General features: G+C 33.0%; 2 protein-coding genes across 4 annotated transcripts in view; one reads left to right on the top strand and one right to left on the bottom strand.

The window, feature by feature from the left end:
- Nucleotides 1-269: 269 nt before the first annotated feature.
- On the bottom strand, nt 270-17,232 carry LOC148627209 (achacin-like). 3 transcript variants are annotated; one of them, XM_088569612.1, is made up of 8 exons: nt 17,156-17,232; nt 6,930-7,025; nt 6,348-6,539; nt 5,768-5,960; nt 5,469-5,573; nt 3,982-4,206; nt 3,106-3,223; nt 270-1,327 (listed from the first exon to the last, which is right to left on the bottom strand). In XM_088569612.1, exons 2-8 carry the CDS (start codon nt 7,015-7,017, stop codon nt 647-649), a joined length of 1,602 nt encoding a protein of 533 aa, XP_088425738.1. In that variant the 5' UTR covers nt 7,018-7,025; nt 17,156-17,232; the 3' UTR covers nt 270-646. The 3 variants fall into 3 exon arrangements, with proteins under 3 accessions (XP_088425738.1, XP_088425728.1, XP_088425748.1); XM_088569602.1 differs by lacking the exon at nt 17,156-17,232 and having other exon boundaries at nt 6,930-7,195; XM_088569622.1 differs by lacking the exons at nt 6,930-7,025; nt 17,156-17,232 and adding an exon at nt 6,836-6,921.
- The window catches only part of LOC148627208 (sodium- and chloride-dependent glycine transporter 1-like), a 24,726-nt gene continuing 16,626 nt past the window's right edge, over nt 13,062-21,161 (top strand). The window contains exon 1 of the mRNA XM_088569587.1: nt 13,062-13,434. Coding sequence (XP_088425713.1) covers nt 13,411-13,434 — 24 coding nt within the window. The 5' untranslated portion in view covers nt 13,062-13,410. The remainder of the gene's footprint in view (nt 13,435-21,161) is intronic.

Below are 21,161 nucleotides of genomic sequence, written 5' to 3'. Positions count from 1 at the left end.
ATTTATTGTCTTGCAAGACAAAAACTCGACCTAGATAAATCCGCATGCATGTGACTTCTGGTGATCTTAATCCACGCATGTACTGTAAGGGTATCTTTTTTTTAAAACAAATCTGATTGCAAAGCGAAAGTGGTAATCAATGGCAGGAAGGACCGTCAGATTCAAGCCGTAAAAGACAAAAGTTCGGATATAATGCATGGATCATTTAAAAATTTACGTATCGTGATATGATGTGGCACAAATATGGTAAGTAACTGTCATTATTTATTTGAAAACTAATCAAGAAATAGATGAAATGAAGTGTAAACAAGACACGTACTTACCTGTGTGTCCGTTATTGTTATTTTTTTTACCAAGGTTAAAGTATTTTTAACTCAGGTTAATGTCCTGTCGGCAATCTTCGGAAGTAATGGCGAAAAATAATTAGATCGGAGCTATCGATCTTCTTTGATTAAAAAAAAACGTTGTTTTCAAAATATTCTGAAAGTATTATCGACATTTATTGCTTCAATTGCATTACTACTAACTTATTTCATTGAATCAGCAAAATTCAGTAGAATCAAAACTGAACAAATTTAGCAGCTACTGCAGCTTGAATTTTATATGCAACTTCAAATAAACTTCGGTGTATGCAAAAGACTTCCTTCTAATGTTTGTTTTTAGGATTTAGGTACGACATTGCAAGTTCCACAGCTTGCAATGCACCCTCTGACCAAATTGATAATGCTCTTGAGTTAAAGGCATTCGAGACAATAAACACATCGTCTCGACTTGAAGGTTTTACCATGGTCTTTTCTACATCTTCCCAGATATAACCAGGATTCCAAAGTTGCACTGCACCACCGAAAGGGTAACTATCCCATATAGCAACCACTCCATTTGATGGTGAAGGTATTCGACGAGGAGATATTTTGTACATTCTTGATAAATATTTATGTGTCAAGCTGATGACTTCGAAGTTAAGTGAATTCATAAATTGTTGGTGTTCTGTATTTCTCTGAACGAGTTCCCTCCAAAGAGACGTTGCTACATCTGAGTAACTTGATAGCAGAACGGAAGAATGAGGGCTAATATTGGATGTTCCCATTCCGTATGTCTGTTGGAGTGGTGTGTCAGAAATAGAATAGACATTATAAACTGGCGATTGTTCCCACCAAGGATAGGGATAGCATGCATAAATTTTAGCAACAGGAATGTCTCGCACAGAGTTGGTAATCAAGTCTTTTAGTTTTGGTTGATTTAGAACCGACCAGTCTAACCGCTCTAAGGCTAATCTGTTGATTGCTAATACAACTTTTCTGGCACAGTATCTTTCTAAATACTTTTTCTGAAAACGAGGGAATCATCAAGTAATAAACTCGTGTATACACTTTACAAAAATCATCTTGTCTTATTTTTACTTGAAAATGTGTCTTGAAAAATAAATCAAAACATCTTTTGAAAGAAATGTATGTTTTGCCATATATTATGCTAATCATCGGAATTATTGTTTAAAATGTTTATGTATTCGAGACCGAGCACTGTGCTTTACTGAGTGCTGTTTATCATATAATGCAATCTATTAAACATGGCAATTCCGCAAACCGTCTCGGAATTATCTGGGAATAAAATGATACCATTTTTGAGTATTTCTGATCACAAAAGAGTAATCAAGGAACCAAGGTTATAGCGGTAATCAAAAGAATGTAATCCAGGGACAAAGACCAGATATGGAACACAGACATACACAACAAAGAACATAAAGTAACTAAAATCATACATACAAAGTAACAAAAGTAAATGAGCAACTCGGACTTCACTAAAAACTGGGTGCATGGACCAGGTGCACCGGTAGGGTAAGCGTCCTCTGCTTTTCTAGAATTACCTGCCGAGTTGCTCATAAAAAGTTTCTTTTAAATTTATATATAAAGTCTAAAGGAATCTGCCAACCAGAAAACTTAGTGGGTATCGGATCGTCGAGTCATGACGATGCAGCACAACAAAAAAATTATATACCTGCTTAGGTAGTGAGTTGTGTTCACAGACCATTTACTTTCATACACACTCAGTTTATTTAAGGCACTGAAGAAGGTCATTTGTTGACTGAAAATTTTGCTCATTATATATTTTAATATGTGGTGGACGTGTTTTTCAACAAACGGTCGGCATTCCAATGGGAACAAATTGTGCTCCTTTACTTGCTGACCTATTCCTTCACTCTTATGAGGCTGACTTTATAGCTGATCTGATCAGAAAGAAAGAATATCATTTGGCTAGATCCTTCAATCTCAGTTTCCTCTATATAGATGACGTATTATCTTTAAACAATCCTAATTTCGGGGATTTGATACATCGCATCTACCCAGAAAAACTTAAGATGAAGGATACTACAGACAATGTGAAGTCGGCTTTATATCTTGACCTACACTTAGAAATCGATGGTAAAGGAAAACTATTGACCAAGCTTTGCGACGGACGTGATGACTTTTCATTCAGAGTTGTCAACTTTCCTTTCGTCTGTGGCGGCATTCCTTCGGCTCCTGTGTATGGGGTGTTCGTGTCGCAGCTCATACGTTATGCCAGAGCTTGCCGAAACTACGCAGACTTTTTCTATCGCGCTGAGGCTCTGACGGGTGGGCTTCTGGAGCGGAGTTGTGTTGCTACAGGATTGAAGTCGTCACTACAGAAGTTTTATGGCCGTTATCATGAACTCGTGGATCGTTATGGTGTGTCCATCAGCGCCATGAAGGCTGATTTGTTCGGCGGGTCATAGTTTTCCTTCCCTCGTTTGTCTACCCCGGACTTGACTTTTTATGAGCAACTCGGCGGGTGTTTCTAGAAAAGCAGAGGCCGATTACCCTACCGGTGCACCTGGTCCATGCTCCCAGTTTTTAGTGGAGTCCGAGTTGCTCATTTACTTTTGTTACTTTGTATGTATGATTTTAGTTACTTTATGTTCTTTGTTGTGTATGTCTGTTTTCCATGTCTGGTCTTTGTCCCTGGATTACATTCTTTTGATTACCGCTATAACCTTGGTTCCCTTGATTACTCTTTAATATAGTGTATTAACATCTTTATCGGTATCGTTGTACAATTCTTTAGACTTATATACATAAACAAACGTACCTCCTTATCGATTTTGGTATAACCGTCATATGAAACGGTGGGTTCAAAATATATTTTGTAACCTCCGCCTCGTCGTTTTTTTAGTGATCGGAGATGACGGTTTAGTTTTACCTTGTGCCTAGAAATATTAAATATAATGGCAATGTACTACAACGTAATTTGTAATTTATTAAATTATAACAGTTATTCAAATGCAAAAAGATGAAAAACGTTGTTTAACTTGACTGAAAAAGAATAGCTATAAATATATAACTAATCACAAGCATTAAAACAACTTTAAGACAAATAAAAGAAATAAATTTCAAAGATTGTTTTAAACTTTTCACCAAATACTTACGTCGTAAGAATTTAAAACTACCATTGTGTCTATCAACTCTTTGATTTACTACAAATATATATTTTTCTTACTGTGGTTTTATTTCATTGTAGTCATTTTAAATATGCAAGGTTCCATAGATGTGCAAGTGCAACGAACATACGATGTAGATATGGATAGTAACTAAATTACATTATCACAACTTGGGAGGAAATATTCAGTAATACTAGTACATGAACAGACGAAGACTCGAATAAACCAGAAAATGAAATTAGTCACAATGTTCCAGCCAAACAGCTGTGCGTCAGACTAGGTTTAATGTCCAGTCAAACAGCTGTGGGTCAAACCAGGTTTTACGGCCAGCCAAACAAGTGTGTGTCACACCAGGTTTTACGTGCAGACAAACAGCTGTAGGTGAAACCGGTTTTACGTCCAGCCAAACCATTTTGTGTCAAACCAGGTTTGATGTTTAGCCAAACCATTGTCTATCAAACTAGTTTTATGTCCAGCCGAACCATTGTTTTAAAGTTCGTATTAAATAATTTTTAAAAATATACTACCTTGTACTTGCTTGTAGAAATTGTTCTAACAATCTAGAAGTCACAGAACTAAATCCGGAAGTGACAGTCAGCACCTCACTTGCTGAATTATTGGATGGTTTTGGTGATGTTGTGTATCCAAAGCTCGAACTGATTTCACCTACCGATGCACTAGGAAAAGGACGGGTGCCTTTCATGTAGTTAATTGCCTCTGTACTTAGAGTCTTTTGAAAGATAGATATTATACTGAAAAAAATATCTTTTTTTACAAAATACAGACAAGAAATGTTTATTCATATTTAATGTTTAAAGAGGCACGTAACATTGTTAGTCAAAGGAAAAAAATACAAAGCAAGTAGACATTTTTTATTGAAGTGAAAACATGCAATTCAGAATTCTAATAATCTGAATATCAAGCATTTGTCACGCAATACATTTTTGTTGTGGTTTTGATGACAAAATTAATAGGTATAGTTCTTAAGCTATTCAATCAGATCAAATGTCAGTTAAAATGATTAAAAAGAGGAAAATCTAATTACTTAGCAAGAATAGACATTAAGAATTATACTAAAGTATATAAGGAAAATAAGATTATCGTAAATCCATTTCATATTTTCCGTGCATTATGATATTGCAATTTCATACTTCCACTACTTATTTGATATATTTTTTTTCTATTGATAGTATGAATTGTATTAAAATGATACACTTAATTTTTATCAAATTTAATATACTTAAATGACATATGATAATTAAGAGATAAATCATGTTCAACCCAGGAAATCGAATATGTTGATACAATTGAACCCCGTAAATGTGATGGTGGCCTGAGTTATTTCTACCCCAAATAGAAACAATGCAAGAAATTTCTTTTCTAATGACGCATACGCATTGTTAGATATTGCGACCATCTTATTTTCTGGAGAGGAATAAGCGGCTTTAGCAAAAGCTACTTGAAAAAGAATAAATGGGCCTATTAAAAAATTTAAGCTATTGTTCATGACTCTTTTGATTGGTCAATACGTTTTTTATGAGTATGCTGCGTCGGCGCAACGTTTCTTTTTACGAGGACAAAAGAAGTTGAATTTCTGAATTGGTCCATTAGCGAATTTTTCCTACGACTTGTCAACATAAAACTACGCTAGGCTCACCGAAAGTAAGGGAAAGACAAAGTACAAATCACAAAACACAATTTCAATAGACGATTTCAATTATGTAATGATTACTTCATGTACAATTTTAATATACAATTATCTGTTCTCATGTCCTACCCGAAACACACAAAGTTCAATAAACCATTTATAAATGACTTCAATATTGGATCTTTCATCATGTTCTGTGTGTCACTCGGGATCGGCATGTTCAGTACTATGATTCTTGAATAGTTATTTTATTCCGCTTACAACGTATCACGAATGTGCACTGTGTACCATTTATGCTCCTAATACCTGTCTATATACATTTTTTCTTTTTTCCCCCTGTCCTTGCAAGTAAAAAACACAATTAACCTTTGTTTGTATAATTCGACTTCATCTGCAGTTTTAATGTAGTACTTCTTGTCAGCCTCTGGTAAGTTAACTTCATCAGCATTGGTTCCATTTTTATATGTTTCCCTGTTCAAGATAATATGTGCATGTTTAATTTAAATTTTTGATACATGTATTTGCAATGTCGTCCCTGTATATTTCATAATAGGATAGTTAATTGGAAAGAGTGAATAACCAAAATATAAACTGCTCTTACAGTGATACTGATTTGTTGAACAATTAGATAAATAATTTAAAAAAAAACATAGAAATATAGTTACCATGATAAGAGTTCCACGTGTTTCCTCTCGTTAGGACCTAGATTATATGGAGTATCATGGCCACCAAGACTATCGTATCTAAGGTGCTTCCCACGTAAGTACATCAATGTTTGTGACGTAGGGCCTGAACCTTGTTCAAACCTTTGGACTGGTAGACGAAGCTTGTGCAATAAATCATTAAAGAGCGGATGTTCTGTTAGAATAGAAATTATTTGCCTATAAATAGTATAATATCACTGAAGTTAAGAGTTTAATGAAAGTTTCATTTATTTGAGATAATATATGCCCATACCAATTTCAGAATAAACATTAATCTTCCAAAATAGAGAATGTTGTATTAGACTTTTTCAAACCTGAAGTCTGTTTTTTGTTTGCTTTTTTCTTATTCAGCTATTTTCTGTAATTAACCCCAAGTTACGTTTTCGGCTGACATCATATATACATACATAAGTAGATTTTATATACAATTGAAGATCACAAGTGTGTACTAATTGTACTGTGTCTTTCTTATAAAAAAAATTGTTACGTCATAGGATTAAATAAAATATGTGGATATATCAGATATTAATACAATACTCACCATCAGGTATAAATCTCATTGCCCCTAATTCGATGTTGATATCTGGTGCTTTTGGAAATTTATGCGTATAAAATCTTCCACCAACACGATCAGAGTACTCGTATATCGTTATTTTCTTGCCGAGATTTCGAAGTCTCCACCCTGTATATGTTCCTGCGATACCTGCTCCTATAATGGCGATGTCGTCACATCCTAAAAATATGAGTAATCAAACAAAAAATGTGTATCTCCGTTATGTAGACAATGTAACATATATTAATTTTGCATTGAAAAATTCTTACACTCAAATATATTATTGTTTTTCATTTAATTTTAATTAATTGTTTTATTTAAATCAGTTTTTACATCTGATGATTATCGCGACTACAATACATCTGTTGCTATAATTTGTTATTATTATATGTCAGGTCATAACCATCAACCTTTATAATTACCATTTCTCTCATAAATTTCTCATGTAATATTTAACATAATGTATAATATCTTACCCATTCTATCTGGAATAATCAGATTTGATGTAAAATCAAGTGAACCGATTCACACACAAACATTTATGACTTTTGGGATATTGTCTTCACAAACCTTGTGTTCTCCATTGTCTCTTGTATGACATGGCAGTTACTGACGTCCATCTAAGTACCAGCAGTGCAAACAACAGCAATGACTTCATAACAGTACCTATTCACAAACCAGGAACAACTGTTAAATATCTGACAGACGCAGGAAACATCACAATAAGAAAGACTAAAATAACGCTCAGTTCGGCTAATCATGATGTGTTTTGTGGATAACGAGGGTGGACGTATTTGTTTTCTTAAACTTTCCATCTTTAAAACGATCCATGTTCAGTTGTTATATCTCTTTCTCTGAATAAAACGTTTATTTTATCAGTGTCTCAAATTAAGTTACATATTTATAAATCATGCGTATAATCATTTATGTTGTAGTTCTTAGCCAAGATACCATGATAAATTACACTGAGAACCAAAGTAACCCTACCGCTAGTTTTCTGAGTCAGAATTGAGAACTACTTAATATCCAATCAAATATCATTTATTAGAATGACGAAATCAAAACAAAATTATAAAACAGAAAAAATGTTACAAACAGGGAGACTTAAATTTTAAAAACAATATAACTAAGCTCCCTGTTACAAATACTAGATACAGAAAAGTGTAGCACTTGCAAAGCGCCACATAAAAACAAGATATTGTACATTCAAAAGGGGGAAGTTTGGGTGGAGGAGGGTCATTTCAATGCAGAGAAAATTTTTGCTTGACCTTTTCGCAATAAACATTAACAATTAATGACATCATCTCACAGATGATTGGTCTACTAATTATTGTTAATTTATAATTTTAACATTTTTTCAAGCTTTCTTATTGAAAGTATTTCTTAAGCATAAAAAATGCTTTTCCACTACTTAAAGATAAATGATAAATTCCCCAAATAACTTATTTTAATGCACTTGACAATTACATATTTATCTAAAAATAGAACTCGGCATTCCTCCCTAGTGGACATTTGATACATGTAATTCCCCTTCTCAACAATAAATTACCATATATGTAGTTCACCTCCCTTAAACACCAATATAATCAGACAACATAAATTATTTTATTTTACAATAAAATGTGTTGTACGTTTTAGAATGTTTACATATTAACACGTTCCATTTTGCATAGAACTATTTTCTTTATTTATTTGACCAATGGGTAAAAAGCAATTTTATTTTAGCGTCAATTCTGTACGTTTTGCTTTAATTGTGTCCTAGCACCTCGGAAATATGGGTACGAGGCTCAGAAACGGGGGTTTTGCGAGGCTGTGCCGAGCGATTTACCCCCGTTTCGCACCGAGTAACCCATATTTCTGATATGCTAGGACACTGGTTTTGTATTGTGTTTATATTGCAAATAAAAAAAGTATTGGTTGAAGTCAATTCTATGTAAAATCGCTTTTTTATGTGGTTTACAAAAAGTACTTCTATCGCGCTACCTCTAACGACACAGCGCGTAATATCTTAGCGACAGTATGGGTATGTAAATCCGTACGAGTCTGCCAATTCATTTTAAAATAATACATTCGGGTGAAAATGCTTTCTGTATTTGTACCCTAAATATTTTTATAAATGTAAATGACTTTAAAAGTATTTTGAAAAAATATTTTCTTTGTAATTCCATGCCGAAAAATGATTCTTATACACCACTACGGTTGCGGGGCGGAGTTATTTCTTGTTTGTGTAACCGGACACGCACTTTTCGGAAGAAATTTTTGACAGTGGGCGCTAAAATGAGTTCATAAATTTATGATTTATTTTGAACTTTATATCACGAAAACCACATATCACAAGACTATAAATGAAAAAGGTAACTGTTTTACACCTGGATAAAAATGTCAACAAGTCTTGTCAAACGCCTTTACTGTATGATACAGATCAACCCCAAGGACACCAGTGGTAGAACCTGGTTTTTAACACAGTTTGAATCTATTTGTTCTGAATATAAAAAGTATTATGATGAATATTTTTCCTAGGTCTTTGTGTATGACATGTACACTTATTCAAGACAATTAATATCTGTTATACTTTCAGTAGTACAATGATTTTACCAATTTTTATCTATTTATAACATCTAGTACACATACTAAATTAATGATCTTTTATTGTAGAGAATCCTTGGACTTTCCATATAGATGTAATTGCTGTTTTTATAGGAAAATCATAAGTTATGTTGTAGTGAAATTGACCTCATGCATCATATCTGCTATCATAAAATGCATGTATTATTCTTAATTAAGACACCTAAAAAAATTAGATATTTTTCATGTCTTGACATAACTGTTCTAGTGGTTTTATCAGATAAGTATTTTGAAAATTAAATATCTTTTCTATTAAAATATCACACCATTTAAAAAAAACATACGGTCAGTTTCACTGCAAAAGTACTGCATTGACTCAATTTTTTATCTTGTCATGTTGTATTTACATTCTTACATGTGTACACTGATTTTTCTTGTAATTATTTCTTGCAGTTACAACAGATATTCTTACTAATTGATATTTAAATAGATTTTTATATTTGTTTTCAATTAGATTTGGTTTGTCCTGACTCACAGTATGATCATGATGGCAGTTATATTTAAATATTGTCTTGATCAAGAAAAACAATAAATGAAGTAAAATCAACATTTCGCTCTGCTTATTACTGCCTGAAGATGTAAAAACTTCACATACACACAAAAGAGAACCACTTACATTGCACTAATACAGTCGCTTACCGAAATAACATATATGATTATAGTGTAAAGCTATTATGGCAGAATCATGATATTTTGATTTATTAACTATTTTAAATCAATTCAGTCAGTAACCTTACAAAACTTGGTCAGTTTTACATGAAAGCATCTGAAGCATTGGATAAAACAAGAAGTAAACATTAAAAAAAAATAACCAGTTTGAAACTTACCGTTTAAACGTTCCTCATTTATCTTAGGATTTTTATAGTGTCTATTATAAAAATCCTTGATTTATCAAATCTATACATGTACATGTACTTTTACAACATCCAATTTAAAGTTAAACATGCAGTTTTAGAAAGAAAGATAAGAATGAGACGATTAAAATGATACCAAGATTGTAAAAATAGGTTGATTTTTAAGAAAGTTATTGCTGAAAATAAACTTTTCGGTTGCGAAATGGATATCAACGAGAGCAGTGGCCATTTTTATTCAAAATGGCTGCCTTTCCTTTTGTCTCTCATGTAATATACTACAGTACACAAATAAATAATGTCATAATACAGGAAAAAACAAAACATGAAAGGACTAGCTTAAAAAATCTGGACTAAGTGAAAGAAACCAACTGTTGTCATAATTTGGCGGCCATCTTGATTCAAAATGGCCGCCATTTCTCCATGACGACACTCAAAACCAAAATAAAAATTTTGCTTACTCTATAACAAGAATGCATGCCAATTTTCTTGATCATATCTGTACTACTTTTAAAGATATGATACATTAAGTGATATGGGTTATTAGTCTTTATACTGAATTGGTTGCACTACACTACAGATACTATAGTGCCATTTTGGCACTACAGGCTGAAATGGTAGAAGTGGGATATAAAATAGTTGATCAATCTTTAATTTTATGTTTGGATTGATTATTAACACTTCTATCTTGAAGAATTCTTGTAGTTCTCGTATGAATTAAGCCAAGAAACAAGTTTGTAGTAAGCATTTTAATTTTTTGGCAGGGGAAAAATGGTCATGGAGGCTGTTTTGACCCCGTCAAAACTGACTTGCTGTAGTACTTGGCTTCGTTATATTCCTAAAAGCGGAAAAGGCTGGATCATGATACATAGTAATTTCAATAAAAAGACTCCATTCTTTGAGAAAATAAATGTTGAATGATGTCATTTCAATAATGGCTTCAGTATTTGCCTTCAAAAAATGGCTTAAAGTCATTTTCTGATTTCATTGCGAGTGGAAAAAAGGGGGGATGATTTTGGGACTTTAAAAATGTCATAACTTGGCAACCCCTTGTTCGATTTCAGTAAATGAGGGCTCAAAATGCTGGTCTAAAGAAGTTCTATCTATTTAACATAATATAATCACCACATTCCTTAAAAATATAGATACATGGACTCTCTACTGTATCATGACGTCACAAAACGAGTCATTCATGCATGGAATTCGACGGTGGATGCATGTAAACATTTAGATTCTGGAAATTCAACATCGGTGACCTGTCCATCTTAAATTGCGATGCAGGCTCCGTTTCACTGTCGGAAGACATGTGTGGACGACTACCGGTCGTCTACAGTGGAATGCGGAACGATAGGGATAGACCAGGATAGGGTTATACAAAATAACACAAAATATACCCAGACAGACACCATTTATTTATACATCAGTCATCACATAAAACAAGTCACGATTTTAATATTCAAACTTTAAATTTCCAATGAGGAGAAATATTACATGCAGAAAACGTACAACATGTATGACTGATTTTCTAAGCGACATCAACTTTAAGACGTTTTTTTTCACTCGTTACCATTTCTGAGTTTGAGATGCTATGTTAATACCAAAAAGATGCATGTAGTTTATGCAGTTAAATAGTATAGTAAGCTATACTAAATCCACATGCTACCTAATGAGTGTAATGAGTATAAAAATGTTATTAAATGGTTCAAAAGGTTGCTTCTTATGTGTATCTGATGTCCCCTCATAAGGTGTATGAAACATACAAACATTCTGATTTTTTTCCAACTGTAGTTAAGGATGGGGATCAAAACTAAAATCTTAATCTGAATCTATCATAAAGCATATTAAATGTAGGTTGTCGCATAATTTAACAGTCGTATATATACCAATGAAAAACGCACTGGGGAATGGAAATTAGGTTAAGTTTACATAATTCAAAAGATGTAGAGGGAAATGTGGTGTCTTTTCATAAAAAAATCATTTGTGTAACCATTAAACATGAAAATTATCTTAAGTTGTTTTTACCTTTCAAAATGTATTTAGTAAAGATATTGATTTAATTTTAAATGATGATAGCCCACAAAATGTTACTGGTGCTTCATCGCAGCAATAAAATCACAAACTAGTATTCACTCCCCTCCCTTAAAATATATTATTGGTTTTTGATGATTTTTTTTGATAACCCATAAGGGTTTTGTGTTGAAGCTTCCTCGTTTTCTAAATCTTTTTTGCTAAAATTAAATATTTTAACTGACCTATAAAAAAATAGTGTTCGTACCAGAAAAGCTCCCTTAAACTCATCTATGGTCACCTATATACTGTGCAATGTGTCAAATTCTTCATGTAAATTGTTTTATTTCAAAATCCGTTATACAAAAGAAATTAAATTAAATTTCAATTATTATCGAAGTCATATACCTGGGTCGCAACTGTGTCATGGGTCGCAGAGCCATGTAAAGATAGAAGTCACCCACGAAATATCTTGGTCATAATTAAGTCTACCGGCCATGTTTATTAATATAACCCAGCGGCAAAGAAAGAACGATACACAGAGTGTCACTGTATTAGTTGTACCCTCCAGTTCAAGTCCCGAAAAAAGTGTGCAAAGTAGTTGTATATTTTCTACGCGGGAATGTATGCCTAACAAATTGAAAAGCTGACAGAAAACGAGAAGAACTATAGTCTTCTAATCTTCTATACACGATTACTTCACCCATACACAGATCAGTGGGCCACTCTGCATCATATAAACAAGTTATTTTCGAAGATTATTATTTTTTGGGGTACATGTATACATTTTCAATGTATCCAAAGTGAGATTGAGAACCAATGACGTAGCACTTCCATACATGGTAACTGAGTGTTACTTCCGGTTTTCATTTATGCATACTAATTCTGTCGTCGTAAAAACACAAACTAATCATGGATGCCGTGATTTTGAGCTTAAACGAAATTTCCCCCAAATCATTTTAAAAGTTTCTCACTCACTTGGCATGTAACAATATTTCAAGGTTTTGTTTGAATCGGATTTAAACATTTCCAGTTATATATTGTCGCACTCCCGCTCGCCCGTCCGCCTGCCATCACAAACCCAATACCCGGCAACTCGGCTAAAGATGGTCGAATGCTTTCATGTAATAAGTATTGTAATAGGACAGTGAGGTGCTATTAAGTAAGCCTTGTCTGAGAGCTAATATATGTATATATTATGAATAATTCAGTGTTGATCATTACTGTTAGTTACATAATCATTCCAGTAATGCCTCATATACTTTGCACAATGCACTTGACATAGCAGATGAACACGAACAATACAATGTTATCAATTATGACAGAAAGATAATTAAATGTAATAAGTGCCAGTAAAAATAAAGAAGGAATTCTTATGACGCTTCCTTATTGTCAATGTCCTCAGTACTTACAACAGATCATCATGACACTGTAGCTTTACCGTGTCTTTATCTTGTCAACTTGATTCGATAATCTGTCCACAATATATGTAGCAAAGGCAAGGTGTAAGATATAAGATAAAAATTCATGCAGGAAGTTTTTTTTATTGAAATAAAGGACTAATCAAGATGGCGGTAACTTCAAACATCCAGGTAAGAACTTATATAGTTTAGTATTCTAACAGTTTAGAGAATGCTTTGATACTAATATTTTCTTCAACAGGAAATTTTGAATTTGCGTTGGTTATTTAAAAATCCTATAAATTGCATTTTCCATATCGACCCGTGTATCAACACGATACTTCCATACCAAGCATGACAGTTCTGCTCGTATGTTGATGCAATCCCTTAACAACAAAATACTTTAGACTTTTCAAGTCATTGATGTATGTAATTTCGTACTATCTATAAATTATTTGATAAATAATCAAAATATCATTTTCTTTACCGATGACGTCACCATTGACAATGGGCTGATATCGATGACGTCGTCGTTGACGACGGGCCAATAACCATTGATCAGCCTGGCGCTGATGTCGGGTTGCAAATTCGGATATTAAGATTAAAATGTCCTTATCTCTTGCAGATATGAGATAAATAATGAAAGATTAACAGAAACCTAATATTTTTTGGAGGTTTCAAAATTGCATTAATTTAGCCAATATAAAAAAAGGATTTATTTGGTAAATCGTATTAGTGTTGTTGTCGGGTATTACTCTCTTTTCTTAATATTTGATTTGATTCGAGTAATTAGTTTATCAAAACAAAATTGTAATAATATAAGAAAAATAATTGGCTTTTTTATCATTCCAACTGGAAACTTCGTTGTTTCTACACTTTCTATCCTAAATATCGGCAAAAATATCGAAATGTCAATAGTGGGATCATAAATCATTTACGTCAAAATCCAAAAACATGGCTTGAACGTTAAAACAGGGAAAAAAAGACAATCGACATACACCATTTAACTAACCGATGAAATAGATAAAAATATAAAAACGGATGTTTAGGAGAAACCGGGAGTGTCATCAGGTGCCCCGGAAGGGTAAACATATTCTACTCCGCTAGCGACACTTGTCATTTTGCAAGTGAGTATAATCCGGTAATACTCTACTTACAATAATGGAGCTCACCGACACGAGTCACAAAGGGGTCCCGTCAAAACAATACACAAATATAATATCAGTATCATAAGGTACACAAAACGAATACTGCGGGAATTATGTGGAAAATTATCCTAAATAGACAAATTAAATTAAGATATTAAAAAACATTATATAACGTGGGGCATTCCAATTGTATATTCCAGTAACTGTCAAGTTCGGTACGCATCTAGTCCGGTTAGTCATTGAGTCTTACTGAAGCTATTTTGCCTTATCTGTGCAATGGAAGCTTCATATCAAATCAAAAAAAAATTATTTGACAATATCCCTACTCTAGAGAGATATTATACGCTCCCCTGGACGTATCATTCTAGGCGGTCATTTATTCAAATGTTCAACTTTTTTCTAGCAAAAACTATAAAGTAACATGTACTATAACTATTTTTTCCTCTTCTCTTATACAACTTCAAAAATGCGGCTAATTACACACATAGAGCTTATCATTCCTGAATACGTGAAAAAAGGATGCCATCACAGGAATAGTTCGAACATAAGAATGCTTGCAACAGGCTCCCTCAAGTAATTGAATTTCCCAAGCTTTGTGCTAATTGGATAAAAAATATACAGTTTGTCGACGAAAATCGTGTGGAAAGTCGTATATACGAAAAAACTTGTGAATATATATCACGCTTTCTCTATTTTTGTCATTTCGAAGTTTATAATAAGTAAATAGAACAAATCTTCCGATTTATTCTCAATTTATCTGTCCCATTTCCTTTTCCTAGAGAAAAACTAGACGTTTCACAGCTTGTATATTGTATAAGTAGCCAATCCCATGTTTGTTTTGACTATTTTCAGACTATGAACTTTTTTGTAATCATTTCCTTTTTTTTTTGGTTTCTATCACTTTTTAAAAATTGTTTTTAAAATAATGTTAGATACAAATGTATTATGTTCCATGTGCATTATGTGCACCTGGTCCATGCTCCCAGTTTTTAGTATGTATGTATGATTTTAGATACTTTATGTTCTTTGTTGTGTATGTCTGTTTTCCATGTCTAGTCTTTGTTCCTGGATTACATTTTTTTGTTTACCGCTATAACCTTGGTTCCCTTGATTACTCTTCCAGTAGCATCGATTCCGTATGAATGTTTGAAAGAAAAAACTGCAAAATCTTAATATTAGGATAGCCAAAAAAAAAAAAAAATGTGTATTACACCAGATTTTTCATACAATAATAGCGTATAATAATGCTTGTCATGTTATAAGCATTACCAAAAATAATAATTGCCCATAACTTGAGTCAATATCTATGACATGAAAGGTAACAACAAAATCACTGAACTGATTAATTCCAAGCAGTTGTCATAGTAAAAATCAAAAAGTTCGTATAGCATATGGCAATATTAGGGTAAGAACCGGAAACCATCGCTATGGTCCTGACTTGGTACATGCATTTCAAAATGAAAGGTGGGTTAAACCAGGTTTTAAAACGCGTTAAATTTTCTGGTACCAATATGGTTCAAATTAATTTTGTTAATTGTAAATTGACATCGGTCACATTTTAAGTGTTATCACTTTAACAGTATACGTATATATTTCTAATATGACTTCGTCGTACATTTAGAACAAGTTACTGATAACTGAATTATTTTCATCCACATTAAAAATGAATTTGGATATCAATATATTACGAGTAAAGCAGACATTTTTACTATTTCATAGTTGGAGAAAACACAAAGGTTTAATGATTTCATTAAAGAGTGCGTGAAACTTCATAACTGTAAATATAAAAGACGTGGACAAAGTACAAGATGCAATTGCAATAAGCAGTGTATTATTGTAATCATTGAGAGTTTAAAAGGGGTTAATGATTGTCGAGTTTATTCATCCAACAAACGAGAACACAAATCCAGACCAATTGTCAAACTACACCCCCTTAAAATATCAGATGGAATGACGAAAAATAACAAACCGGAATGACAGACTGCGACGAAAATGATAAAGCTATAGGCATTACTATATATACGTAGGTGCAGCGCTGAGTGCTAAACCCAACATGTGAATTTTGTAATTTTAATCGAACTGTAAACGTTGTCTGTAAAAGTGTTTGATCTTTTTTTGAACTACATGCAATGTATAGTACTTTCAGTAAACGTACATTTTTCAAGAGGATCTTTCATTTATGGCAAAAACATGCAATTTTCATTTTATGACGATAAATAGCATTTACTGAACGGGAAAACAAAAACCAGGAAAAATATGAGGCAACTGTGAGTATAAAATTATCAACAGTGCAAAATTGTTATAAGTAAAGCATTCCCTCCGAAACTATAGAGAATTTCTTGCAAAAACGATGTCAAAGGCATAGTTAGGTTCCCCTTCTCTCTTTGTGCGTAAGAAAATTTTAAAGTAGTGTTTCAATAGAAGAATCTTTGTTTTAGTACTTGTCGTTTTTGCCATCAAGACAATTTCAGTTTGAAAACTAGAATTTCAAAAGGAAAATGATGATACAAGAGCTTTAAAAAATGTAAAGCTATATGTTATTCATAGTCACTTAATGTGGGAAAAAAACCTTGATCGTATAGAACAAATTCGAGATCGACCAAAATAAATATTTGAGATATTAAGTAGCAGTCCGCCTAAGAATCATGCAATTTTCACTGAAAGTGATTTATTGATGACAGATATTTTATCCAAATTGACTTTAAATCAGATGGATATATAAGAAAAACAATGAATAAAATGAAAAAAATGAAAAATGTTCTCACCGTTACCATAGCAACAACCACTCCTTAGCAACCACCAATTTAGGGCCTGATAATCACAAACATGTCACAATTTGATCTAATGGTGAAAATTTACCTAACTAAATAATTGTGTTAATGAAGTGTGTCTTATGGAAAACAAGTTACAATAAAGTACAAAACAATCTGATTGGTTTAGATCTGGTTACCATAGCAACCAAAATTCTTAATTTTTGACAATTTGAAATATACGAAAATAGGCTATGTTCAGACCCGTTTTGCTAACAGGAGCAAGAAGATATTATCCAAATGTATACATGGATGTGTAGTAGATGCTCTCCACTGAATCATGTCAAAACAAATATGTAGCATATCTTTGTTTTTTGCTCAATTGGACCTTAAATCACCCCCATAAAGACTTTTCTTCCTCTTAACGCTTTTCATACAAACTTTGTCCAGACCATAACTTTTTTTTGTCTTTTGACCTACACTTCTAATATTTGGTATGTTGGTATATCCTCTCGGGGCAGAGTGTCGCGTACCAGAGTGGGTGACAGTGGATGACCTTTGACCTTGACCTTTAACCTCAAGGTCAAATAACATACAAATTTTGGCAAAATACGATACACAATTTTGTTTGTGCCATTACTTTTTGGTCTTTTTACTTAGATATCTGACCTGTTGGACATTTAAGTAAATCACGTCAAATTAGAGTGAAATGTTGTAGATTGGATGACTTTTGACCTTGGCCTTTGACTCCAAGGTTAAATGACCTACCAAACTTTGGCCAAATATCATACAAAATTTTGTCCGGGCCATAATTTTCTTTTGTCTTTTTACTTAGACATCTGATATTTGGTATGGGGTCATGTTTTCTCCAGACGAGGCACCTCGTACTCGATTGGTTGACCTTTGAACTTGACCTTTGACCTCATGGTCTAATAACATATCAACTTTTGACTTGATGAATGTTCATGAGGACAGATGTCGTATGACTGATACTAAATTGTTTTTATTAATTTCTGTATTTTGAGACAATTCAATCAGACCCAATAATAATATTTCTTGTTTTTGTTAATCAACACTTGACATTATATCCCATTTCCATGTTTAAATTGCTGTTTTACTGAAATGCACATCTTCTTATCAAAATGTACCAGGATTACATTCTTTTGATTTTCGCTAGAATCTTGGTTCCCATGATTACTCTTGTAAACATGGAAAAAAAGGTTCTTGTTTACAGAATATGTCAAAATGTTTTATAATTTTGTTGTTTAAACATAATGTCACAATACTGTGACTTACTCAACATGGAAATTTGTGCCAGAAATTTAGATAAGAACAATTGGAAAATCAACATTTATAATATATTATAGAAACATTATAAATGGATAACTAGAGGCTTAAGAGATCCTGAATCGTTCACCTGCTTTACCATTTGCTTATTAGAAAAAATGGCAATGAGACAGGCTAAGTTAAAATTAACTGAATAGTCAAATGCAGGAAATGCTTTTAATAGCATTTGTTGACCTGAACCAGAATTTTGCTGAAGGCAACAGTTTAGGAATTATTTAAAAAAAACTCTTCTGACCCCTACATTCCATTTTTAGTATAGGCAGCCATATACATTTTAATGGATTAAAAAACACAAGTCATTTCAAGCACAATACACTAAAGAATTAATATACTTTATTTCTATTACCTGATCTTAATTGGTTTTAGAGAAGAAGATTTTCAAAAGTGTACATGTAAATGTGAAAAAATTAAGAATTGTTTCAGGAGCCATAATTCCAACATTAGTAGACGAATCGTTTCGAAAATGTCGGTATTGGTCAATCTTATAATGCTGAACTATATAACCCTCCAAAAAAAGGGCAACAACCTTTGAGTTTTTTTGCAAAATATTGCCTTCTGACCCCTATGTTCTATTTTTAGTAACAGGCGTTATGTTTTTGTCATGGATCAAGAATCCCAACATTTATTTTGTGTGGAATACACACAGAACAATTGTTTTTGAGGAGAATATTTTCAAAGTTGTACATACGAGGAATGCCAAAAAAACTTTTATATGGATCATAACTCCTACATCAGTTGTAAATATCGTTTGCAGATTTTCGGCATAGGTTTTCTCTTAATCCTGGACAATATTATCCCCTGCCAGAATTTTGCTAAAGGCAACGGTTTTTTAGTTATTTTTAAAAAATGCCTTTAGACACCTATGTTCTATTTCTAGTAACGGCGGCTATTCACGGATCATAAATCCTAACGGTCATTTTGTGCACAATTATCTAGAGTAGGAGAATTCCGAAAATTTGTCGATGACGAGGCAAGGAGAGCTAAAAATAACAAATGTTTGTTTACTAGCCTATTACCCTACATGTATTACTTGTAGCTGTCTAGACACTATGTGAGAACCAAACATGGATAACCTAAAATTACACATTTCATCTTGTCGTGGCATTTAAGAATAAATTGCATAATTGTAAAATGCGAACTACTTTTATTTATAGTCAACAAGTTTAAATGATTCTTCTACTTATTATTGCTCATACATGAGATCAGAAGTAAACTTTAATACAGTCAATGAAATGTAAAATATAGGTTTCAGACTTCGTTTGGATGCTGTTTCAATATCCTTGATGCATCCGTACATGACTTCAGTTATATGATCCTGCCTTTTATATTTAATGAGGTATGATTTCAAAATCGTACTAAATCGTGATGTTTTTACAAAATATTAAGTTTTTTGTCTTCTTTGGCATATTCCTTTATACATTTTACCCTATATTCATCTATGTTTGAACACAGACATAAATATGTAGGTAGATTTACAAGAAAAATACATTTAGAAGGATCTAGATAAGAAAGGAATTAGAGTGTTAAATCAAGTATAGAAAAGATTGCAACAAAAATGAAACTTAAAAAGATTTTTGAAAATAATTTTATAGGCATTAGAAAAGATTGCAACAAAATATAATTTAAAAAAGATTTTTGAAAAAGTCAACAATAACAACACACAACTAAAACGAGCACAAAGTGATGGCAATAACTCACACTCACATTCTTTCCAGATGAGCTTAAATATACGATGAGAAAACCAAGCTCTTCTAACTAAATTCTGTTACTCAGAATGTTAGTTTAAAACGGCAGACTTTGATCAATTTAGGTTTTAATTAATCTAAATTAAATATCATCGTATTGGAACAAAATGTAAACTTGATCTGTAACTTATCATTGTGAACTTATCATGTCATTATCTGCAGGCGTTTAGGGAAATAAACGATTATTTCTGTAAATTTTGCTAAGTTCAAGGCCCGTAATTTCGGTAAAATCATCGAAACGAAACCAAACACAAACTTGTATTGTGACTTATCACAGTTAATTTATAATAAAAATCATGTCAAGATCAGCAGATGTTCAGAAAAAAATATCAGGAAAACGGTTATTTCTGTGAATTTTCAATATCTGCAAGTGTTTAAAAAAAAAAGTCCGGAAAACATAAGATGGACTGATGGACAGACAGTCGGACGGACGCGTCAAACACATTATACCCTGTGCAGCTGCATTGTGTGGGGTATAATTGTTCAGAGTTTGTTTGTTTGTTTGTTTGTTGGGGTTTAACATCCGAGCAGCAATATTTCAGCTATACTCAGACGATGAACATGAAATGGATGATAAAATGAACATGAAATGATGATGAAATGAAAAAAAAGGATGGGACACAAGGATAATGGGGTCGACAAATTTTGATTACAACTGGAAATAGGAAGAGGTGGGTAGGGTCGGGCGCCCTATGGTTCCTACTCCGGAAGAATACCACAGTAGGGTTCTTTAACGTGCAAATAACGTGGCATCTTTCCCAACACGGTGCACCACTATGGTTTGCGGTCAGGTTTTCCGTATTATAGCCTGACAACCCCAGCATGTAACACGCCAGGGGTACCCCATTCCACCACCTGGGGCACACAACCCAGTTGCTCTGTGACCTAGCCCCCGGCTAAGGTTCTGAGCACTATTTAGTCGCCTTTTA

This window comes from Perna viridis, chromosome 1, assembly GCF_037379345.1.
Source record: "Perna viridis isolate PV_CMFRI_1.1 ecotype Kerala chromosome 1, ASM3737934v1, whole genome shotgun sequence".
Lineage (NCBI taxonomy): Eukaryota > Metazoa > Mollusca > Bivalvia > Mytilida > Mytilidae > Perna > Perna viridis.
The sequence above is the reverse complement of the archived record's forward strand: the minus strand, read 5'-3'. Positions and strand labels throughout refer to the sequence as shown.